The 10,040-nt window shown below is 50.0% G+C and overlaps 1 protein-coding gene across 1 annotated transcript in view; it reads right to left on the bottom strand.

Annotated features, from left to right (window-relative positions):
• Window positions 1-10,040, bottom strand: part of KTN1 (kinectin 1) — a 128,991-nt gene that overhangs the window by 110,810 nt on the left and 8,141 nt on the right. Inside the window, exons 4-6 of the mRNA XM_015407425.1 lie at window positions 6,968-7,098; window positions 5,345-5,464; window positions 1,934-2,074 (exon numbers count right to left, since the gene is read on the bottom strand). Coding sequence (XP_015262911.1) covers window positions 1,934-2,074; window positions 5,345-5,464; window positions 6,968-7,098 — 392 coding nt within the window. The remainder of the gene's footprint in view (window positions 1-1,933; window positions 2,075-5,344; window positions 5,465-6,967; window positions 7,099-10,040) is intronic.

Raw genomic sequence — 10,040 nt, 5'->3', positions numbered from 1 at the left:
GATGCTGGACTAGAGGGACCACTGGTCTGATCCAGCAGGGCTCTTCTCATGTTCTTATGAAGGCCTTGTTCTTTCTGCCCTTCTGTTGTCCCTCCAGAGGAACTGGCTGGCCACTGTGTGAGACAGGATGCTGGACTAGAGGGACCACTGGTCTGATCCAGCAGGGCTCTTCTCATGTTCTTATGAAGGCCTTGTTCTTTCTGCCCTTCTGTTGTCCCTCCAGAGGAACTGGCTGGCCACTGTGTGAGACAGGATGCTGGACTAGAGGGACCACTGGTCTGATCCAGCAGGGCTCTTCTCATGTTCTTATGAAGGCCTTGTTCTTTCTGCCCTTCTGTTGTCCCTCCAGAGGAACTGGCTGGCCACTGTGTGAGACAGGATGCTGGACTAGAGGGACCACTGGTCTGATCCAGCAGGGCTCTTCTCATGTTCTTATGAAGGCCTTGTTCTTTCTGCCCTTCTGTTGTCCCTCCAGAGGAACTGGCTGGCCACTGTGTGAGACAGGATGCTGGACTAGAGGGACCACTGGTCTGATCCAGCAGGGCTCTTCTCATGTTCTTATGAAGGCCTTGTTCTTTCTGCCCTTCTGTTGTCCCTCCAGAGGAACTGGCTGGCCACTGTGTGAGACAGGATGCTGGACTAGAGGGACCCTCAGTGGTCTGATCCAGCAGGGCTCTTCTCATGTTCTCCTCCCCCCTGGATTTCCCCCCTCTCTTCCCTCCACCCTTCCCTCCCCAACTGCTGGTACGCACAAGCAAAGGTGAGTTACTTAACAGGGATATTACTCAAAGGGGATCTCAGTTTTGTTCTTCAGACGAGAGTATTCTACATAAGCACACATTTCAATTCAGCATCTTAATTTCTGGGCTTGAATCTGTTTTCACAACTTCTGTAAAGAGATCTAAATGTGTGATTCACAGGTGAGTTGCAGAAATCGGATTGGGACTGGGTAGTCTTTAAATACCTCCCATTCCTACAACCCTGAAAGCTTTTACATCTGAAACTGCAGATCATCTGATTTGCTCTCCCCCACCCCGCACAAATCTCAGAGAGGCATTTGTACTGCAAGTGCACCTTCTGGCCAAGCTAGGTTCTGTACACACATAACAACTCAGCTGGAAACAGAACAGTTTTCAACCTCATATGTGAAAATGCTGCAAGTCACTTTCCAGAGAAAATTCACATGCTGCCAGGTGACAAACACTGGTGCAATTTTTTTGGGTAAAAATATAATTTTTTAAAATTAGAGATAAAAAATGTACAAGCCATAAGTGAATTCATAACTACATGGTGATCATAAATACCTATATCCAACCTTAAGAGAGAAAAAGACAAAATAAAGGGGGGGGGAGTAAAAGTCTACACTATCACTAGAGTTACCAGGCATTTGACATACCTAAAAGAATTCAGATATATCACAGCTTTACTATTTGAGTCATCTCCTTTGGTTTAACTCTGTTCCAAAAAGCAACCATCTTTGAATAAAGAAACCTGAGGAGGGATTTTCTTGCATTTCACCTGCATATAAACTGCTATATAACTCCACATGCAGCTGCTGCTTATTTCAGAGCTGTTCTCTCAGGAGCAGTCCTCGAAAGAGCTCTCTCAGCCCCACCTATCTCACAAGGTGTCTGTTGTGAGAGGGGGAAGGGAAAGGAGATTGTAAACCGCTCTGAGACTCCCTCGGGTAGTAAATGGTGGGGTACAAATCCCATCTCTTATTATTATTTTGTCAAAAATCATACTTAGATTGAGAAATATGATCACAGCAACAAAACAATAAATTGCAATATACTGGAAGCAAACTATCATCCCACATATCGGTACTTGGCTTAGAAAGTGCTGGCAAGCTCTGAAAACGATCATTCATCGTTCCCTAAAAGCATCTGCGTAGAAACAGATTCTGTATGACAACACAAAAATCGCCTTTTACCTTCATCTTCATCTGCTGGCTCTCTTGGTAGCCCACGTGGATTTTGTTCTGGAAAACGCCGTGCTCCTTTTCCAGCGTGCCGATCCTCTCTCTCATCTTCGCTGCCACCAGGTTGTTCCTTTCTTTTTCGGCAACCAGCTCCTGGGACATCAGAGAACAGTATTTAGACCGGCTGGCCAACTCTTTCAACCGACGGGGGGGGCGGGAGGGAGACCAGGACCGAACGTGAGCAACTGCAAGCATCCTCAGACACCCTCCCGCTACCGAAACGAAGACAAAGAAAGGCTTCCCAGGAGATGTGCATGCCGGAAAAGAGATCTGAAGGGAGGGAGAGAAGGAGAGGTGGAACCATGCGTGTGTTCCGGAAGGAGTTTCAAGAGTAAGGGGCGATAAGTCCTGATGGGACGTGAGTCCTGAGCAGGGGTCATTTTGTAGAAAAAGAGGTCCAGGAGCTCATTAGCATAACTCATTAGCATAGCTTATTTGCATACACCACACCCCCTGACATCACCGGAAGTGTGTCAGAAGGCAACACCCATGCTCGGGCTCCACTGGACTGTTTGGGATTGCTAGCTATTATGGGGTGGGGGAACATGCAGATCTGTCCTTGCAGAGGAGGGAGAGCTTGTACCTGAATAAAACCTGGTCTTAAAGGTGCCACTGGACTGTTTTGGCCAGGGGGGGCTGGGGGGAGCTCTGCAACTTACCTGGCTGCTTCTTGCTTTGACTGAGGGCTGCTGGGAGCAGGGGTGGGGCTTGTTGCATGTGCCCGCCCCCTGGGCTCCTTACTGCCGGAGCTCCGCTCCTGTAGGAAATGACCCCTGGTCCTGAGGGGAACGGTGCTGCACCAGCTACACTGGCTCCCAGTGGAGTACTGAGTCAAGTTCAAGCTTTTGGTGTTGACCGATAAGGCCTTGAGCGGTCGGGGACCAATGTATCTATGGGACTATCTCCTCCGTTATGTCCCCAGGAAAGCGTTGTGCTCTTCAGATAGTAACCTACTGGTTGTCCTCAGCCTCAAAGACCAGGGCCGGGGCCTTTTCGGTTCTGGCCCCCACCTGGTGGAACTTTATGACGAATACCATCAGGGCCCTGCGGGACCTTATGCAATTCCTCAGGGCCTGTAAGGCAGAGTTGTTCCGTCAGGCCTTTGGTCGGGGGATAGTGACGGCGTTTCATCTTGGCTGGCACCTTCTTCCCCTCTCTACGTTTGCCTTACCCCATCCCCCCCAGCCCATGAAGTGACCGGCAATCTGAAATGGGATTAATTGGTTCGCCATCTGTTTTTTAAAAGTGTTGTTTGATTTTAATTGTTCTATCTAGTGTATGTTGCCATTCATATTGTACATTGCCCAGAGCCCTACAGTAGCAATTCATAAATTTAAAATAAGAAAGGAGGAGGAGGAGGAGGATAGGAAGAAGAAGAACAAGAGGAGGAAGAGGAGGACGAGGAGGAGGAGGGTGGAAGGATATCTTGGCACTGCTCAAGATGGAAGAAGTAGAGAGGGAGACGCCTTCGTAAGTGGTTACTAAAACAGGAGACAGTAGATTTGATTCAGGAACTTTGCGTGGATGCAGGCAAGGGTAATTTCCTCCAGGAGCACACAGGAGCAGAGCTCCGGCAGTAAAGAGCCCAGTGGGCGGGCACATGCAACAAGCCCCGCACATGCAACAAGCCCCGCCCCCTGCTCCCAGCAGCCCTCAGTCAGCACAAGAAGCAGCCAGGCAAGCTGCAGAGGCCCCGCCCCAGTCCAAAACAGTCCAGTGGCACCTTTAAGACCAAGTTTTATTCAAGTACAAGCTCTCCCTCCTCTGTGAGGACAGAGCTGCACGTTCCCCCCCCAAAAAAATAGCTAGCAATCCAAAACAGTCCAGTGAAGCCTGAGCGGTGGGTGTTGCCTTCTGACACACTTCCGGTAAGGTCAGGGGGTGTGGCATATGCTAATGTGTTATGCTAATGAGTTATGCTAATGAGCTCCTGCACCTTTTTTTCTACAAAATGACCCCTGGATGCAGGAGATGGGATACAGTTACACAAGCTTCAGTTACATGGCTCCTTGGCTGGCGGACAGCTTCGGTGTAGGGAAGGCTGCGCCTTCCACTTTGGCAGGAAACCTCCCAGCAACTGCTGATTCCACCTGCCTCCACTCAGCCGGGTAGCGGGGAGGAAATTCTGGGGGGAATGGGGGGGTGTGATCGGTGGCACCATAACGTAACTCTTCCAGGCCTGTCCTAGAAGTAATGTCACCAAATCAGGGGACACTCTAGCATTCACCCCAAGCTCTATGGTTAAACCACAGAGTTTGGGTCAAATGTATTTATTAAAACATTTATATCCCGCCTTCCCTCTTGGTTCAGAGTGTGCCCCCCCCATTCAATGAGGCAATTTCCAGGTCGCACCCGATGTGACATCACTAGCTAGGGCCCCCACTCCCAGGTGAGCGCTTCTGGTTGCCAACCCCAGGCTGGCAATACTACGAGGGGAACAGTCCCATGCGATCCAACCTTCCCTGTCACCTTCATAGTTTACTTATGCCTTTCTCTTCCCTGCTGAAGACAGATAAGAACATCGGAGAAACCATGTTGGATCAGGCCGATGGCCCATCCAGTACAACACTCTGTGTCACACAGTGGCCAAAACCCAGGTGCCATCAGGAGGTCTGCTAGCGGGGCCAAAACTCCAGAAGCCCTCCCACTGTTGCCCCCCCCCCAGCACTAAGAAGACAGAGCATCACTGCCCCAGACAGAAGAGAAGCCAATGCTGCATCAGGCCAATGGCCCATTTAGTCCAGCACTCTGTCACACAGTGGCCCAAAATGCCAGGTGCCATCAGGAGGTCCACCAGTGGGGCCAGGACTCCAGAAGCCCACCCACTGTGGCCCCCCAAGCACCAAGAAGACAGAGCATCACTGCCCCAGACATAAGTGAAGCCATGTTGGATCAGGCCAATGGCCCCTCCAATCCAACACTCTGTGTCACTCATTGGCCCAAACCCAGGGGCCATCAGGAGGTCCACCAGCGGGGCCAGAACTCCAGAAGCCCTCCCATTGTTGCCCCCCCCCCAAGCACCAAGAAGACAGAGCATCACTGCCCCAGTCATAAGAGAAGCCAATGTTGGATCAGGCCAATGCCCCATCCCAGTCCAACACTCTGCATCACACAGTGGCCCAAACCCAGGTGCCATCAGGAGGTCCACAAGCAGGGCCCAGAGTTCCAGAAGTCCTCCCACTGTTGCCCCCCCCCAAGCAACAAGATGGAAAAGGAAACCCGACCTACAGACCACAACGAGGCTTCATGACAAATGCTTCATGCTGGTAACTACAGTCTGGACTACGCTGCCACAAGTGAAACCTCCTTCCCACTGGCTACGTTTTATGGGCTCCTCTTTGCCCCGGGGAGCCGTAGCCGTACCTGCGAGAGCTGCTTGCACTGCTCCTTGGCGATGGCGCCCTCCTCCTTCAAGGCCACCAGCAGCTTCTCCTTTTCCTGCAGCTGATGCGCGGCGGCAGCGGCCGAGTCACCCTTGCTAGCCTGCAAAAGCAACAGAGCACTGGAGAGAAGGAAAAGACAAGAGAAGCCAGTCTCACGGAGGGCTGGGGGAACACACCAAGGGACGGGTTACAATTGGACACAGTCACTGTAAAAACCGGAAAACGAGCCAAGAACTGTGATAAATTAACGCTGAACAATATTTCGTCAAAAATATATTATTACAAATTAGTGTACAAATAATATAAATGTAAATAGTAAGTGTAGACGGTGGTCTCCGGAATGTCCTGCCGTTTCGACAGTAATCTTCTTCTGAAGAAAGACGAAAGTCATGTAGTATCTCTCAAGAAATCATTTCAACTGGTAACATATCAATATTTCATGGATCTCACTGATGATTTGACAATCATTATAACTGCAATTTCAAGAAGAAATTGTATTGAAATGGTCGAAACGGCAAGACATTCCGGAGACCACCGTCTATACCTACTATTTATATTTATATTATCTGTACACTATTTTGTATAATATATTTTTGACGAAATATTGTTCAGCATTAATTTATCACAGTTCTTTGCTTGTTTTCTGGAAGACACCAAGGGCCATAAAGAGACACAAAGTGGGGGGGGGGGCGTCAAGTTGCAGCCGACTTAGGGTGACCCCCCATAGGGGAGGCCAAACTCGCTCGACGTTAAGAGCCGCATGGAATAAACGCCAGATGTTTGAGAGCCGCGAGACAGGAACAGATATCACACACATGTTTTTTTATTTTTTAAAACACACAGGTTTGCTTTTAATTATGAACATTCAATGAGACTGTCAAAAATAAAAAAGGGGTCAAAAACAGATACTGATAATGATAATTTATCTGTCCAGTGATATTTATTTGTTTGCGAATGATATTTATTTGTCTGAGAGAGAAAGAGAGAGGTGGAAAGAAAGAATGAAAGAGGTGGAAAGAAAGAGAGAGAGAAAGAAACAGAGAAAGCAAATAGACGGGAGGGAGGGAGGGAGGGAGAAAAAACATGCCTCCCCTTTGCTTCCCCCCCGCCGCTCTTCTGGGAGCTGCACAATATGTGCGAAAGAGCTGCACACGGCTCCCGAGCCACAGTTTGGCCACCCCCTGCCGTAGGGCTTTCAAGGCAAGAGATGTTCAGAGGTGTCTTGCCACTTCCTGCCTCTGCGTAGCAACCCTGGACTTCCTCATGGGTTTCCCACCCGAGTCCTAACCAGGGCTGACCCTGCTTAGCTCCCCAGATCTGACGAGATCGGACTATCCTGGGCCAGGCAGATTGGGACAAAGTTGGAGAGAAGTCATGTCAAGTCTCCGTCAACTTACGGCGACCCCATGGGGGGGTTTTCAAGGCAAGAGATGTTTGGAGGTGGTTGGCCATCGCCTGCCTCTGCGTCAAAACCCTGAACTTTCTTGGTGGCCTCCCACCCGAGTACTGAGCAGGGCCAACCTAGCTTAGCCGTTCTGACTCAGAGGGCTCGGCTAGTTCTGCCTCCCCTTCTCTCTCGGTTCCGTCCCGCGGCAGCACTCACCTTCTGGAGCACGTCCTGGATCACGTTCGATTTCTCCTTCAGCAGCTCCACCACGCTCAAGGCCTCCTCTTCGGTGAAGATCATGTTCTTCATGGCCAAGAGGAAGTCCTTGAATTTCACTTCCGCGTTTTCTGCAAATTTAAAACAACAGCCATGTTTCAGCGCAGCCGCCCGTGTACATTTTCTCTTTGCCGGGATGAAAACAAATCGGGGAAGAGCAGAAAGAGGAGCCGTCACACCTGTATGGCACGATGGTGGTGGGAAAGTGCCATCGAGTCGTAGCTCAGCTATGGTGGCCCCAATGGGTGTTCAAATCAAGAGACATTGAGAAGGAGGAGGAGGAGGAGGAGGAGAAGAAGAAGAAGAAGAAGAAGAAGAAGAAGAAGAAGAAGAAGAAGAAGAAGAAGAAGAAGAAGAAGAAGAAGAAGAAGAAGATTGGATTTATACCCCACCCTTCACTTGGAGTCTCAGGGCAGCTTACAATCTCCTTTCCCTTCCCCTCCACACAACAGACACCCTGTGAGGGAGGCCGGGCTGAGAGAGCTCTCTCGAGAACTACTCCCAAGAGAACTTGTAACTGACCCAAGGTCACACCAGCAGCTGCATATGGAGGAGGTGGGGAATCAAACCCGGTTCCCCCAGATTAGAGTCCGTGCTCCTAACCGCTACACCAGAGTGCTGCATGGGGATCCCAATTCCTGCTTGTATCTGACGAAGAGAGATTTGATTCCCAAAAGCTTACACCCCAAAAATCTTGGTCTCTTTCGGCTATGCTCCGGCAGAGTGCAGGGGGTTGGACTAGATAACCTGCAGGGTCCCTTACAACTATAACATTCTATGATTCTATGCTACTGGACTCGAATCTCGCTCCTTATCTGCTCCAGTTATCCAACCAGATTATATTGTGGTCAGGAATCACAGCTTCCCCTTCCCATCGGCAAATGACCCCCTTGCTGTATCGGAGCGCAAACAGCCTTTGATTGGAAAGTTCCTCCTTAACTTTAATATAGAAGCTGCCTGGGGCTTTTGGGGAGGGGGATGGGCTGGAACGGAGTTCCGGAATCTCTTCCGACAAAATTCTTTTAAAGATGTTTAAAAGTTCATGAGTGTTCCAAGTATACAGATTGAAAACTTCATTTCCCTCCTGAGAGTTCCGACATCTCTTTTTTTAAAAAGGGGGGGGGGGGCCTGAACCTGCCCATGTATGAGGGATTGTGTTTCAGCACCCAAAAATAACATATCGCAAACCCTGGAGACGTTGGTTAACCACCAGTGGAACTGAGTGATCGCAAGCAGCATTCCTAACCAGTGTTCACTCTAAGCTGAGTTAGTGTGAGCTAGCTCAACGTCTTTTAGCCTCCGGCTCACACATTTTTGTCTTCACTCAAGAAGGATAGCTCTGGAGCAAACTGATTTCTGCAGTAGCCAAATCGCTCGTTCACAACTTTAATGTGAGTGGCTCACAAAGTAGAATTTTTGCTCAGAAGACTCCACAGCTTAGAGGGAGCATTGGTTCTAACCAGTGTTCCCTCTAAGCTGAGTTAGTTTGAGCTTAGTGTTAGCCTCCGGCTCACACATTTTTGTCTTTGCTCAGGAAGAATGGCTCCAGTGCAAACTGACTGATGCAGCAGCCACATCGCTCGCTCACAACTTTAATGCCAGGAGCTCACCAAGTAGGATTTTTGCTCACAAGACTCCACGACTTAGAGGGAGCATTGGTCCTAACCCAAAGCAAAATATCCAAGAGAGGCTGGCCATCGATTCTGATCAGGGAGGCAAAGGGCCTTGGTTTACTACAGTTCACGGACTTGTCCTCAGAAGTCCCACTAAATACAGGGGAAACCTTTGGCTGATACCCTCCAAGAGGCTTACCTACTGGTCATGACAGGGGCGCACTGCTAATTTAGGTGGGCAAATCCCGAGCTAACACAGGAAAAGAAGTAGCTACGTGTGAAGGAGGTTACAGATTACGGAGAGCGGAGGATGGGGTTGGGGGCGTAAGGTAACCAGATCAAGACGGAGAGCCGCATCAATCTATCTGTAGTAGCAGGAGAGAGCAGCAGCACCTTGAGGACCAGTGTTCCCTCTAAGCTGAGTTGTTGTGAGCCAGCTCATAGTTTTGTTAGCCCCCCGGCTCACACATTTTTGTCTCGGCTCCGGAAGGACGGCTCCGGAGCAAACTAATTCATGCCGTCGCCAAATCGCTCGCTCGCAACTGGAATGCCGGGAGCTCACAAAGGAGAATTTTGGCTCACGGGACTCCGCAGCTTAGAGGGAGCACAACAAAATTTGAGGCAGGGGATGAGCTTTCGTGATTCACTGCTCACTTCTTTGGATGCCCGAAGAAATGAGCAGTGACTCACGAAAGCTCATCCCACGGGGCTAGGATGCCGCTCAAGCAAGAAGGAGTGGGGTGAGTCAGGGGGACCCAGGCTTTGGCCTCTTTGAAATTCCTCTCCCTCTGACTCAAAGGTCTTGAAGAGATCGAAATCCAGCCATCTGACAGGCAATAACAACAGCGGAACACTGTTATTGCAAGTCTTGCCGGTTCTGCAGGGACTGCAAAACGGAGCTCTTCCGCCAGCGCTTTGGAGCCGCCGCCGCCACCACTACCGTCACAACTATTGTTGCCGCTATTAATAACAACTGACAACCTATGGTGGTAGCCCTGATCCGCTGGGCCCTGTGACTACTCCTCGGCCTAGCCTCCCTGTCACGGCTCAGGTGGGGTGTCACCTGACGCTGCCACCACTCTGGTTCCAGGCTCCTTTGAGAAGGCCCAGAGCGCACACACACACACCCAAAACATTTCGACCTCCCTTGTGGCCGAATAACAGGCGTGAGGACCAGGCAGAGTACAACAAGGAAAAGGTTTACTTTATAGGAGGTCAAACAGCAAGGTGCAGAATAACAGTAAGTGGGTGAAAAGAAAAGAAATCAAATGGACTACTCACCCTTCCCTCAGGATGAGGGTCTCTCCCCTGCAGCAGCCTCTCTTCTGGCTCTGCCCTCCAGGAAGAAGAACAGCTTTTCCTGCTGCTCCAGATCTTTTATTCCAAGCCCTCCTCTTTCC

The sequence above is a fragment of the Gekko japonicus genome, unplaced genomic scaffold (assembly GCF_001447785.1).
Source record: "Gekko japonicus isolate JY-2015 unplaced genomic scaffold, Gekko_japonicus_V1.1 scaffold367, whole genome shotgun sequence".
NCBI lineage: Eukaryota > Metazoa > Chordata > Lepidosauria > Squamata > Gekkonidae > Gekko > Gekko japonicus.
This window is presented reverse-complemented; position numbering and strand designations above follow the sequence as displayed.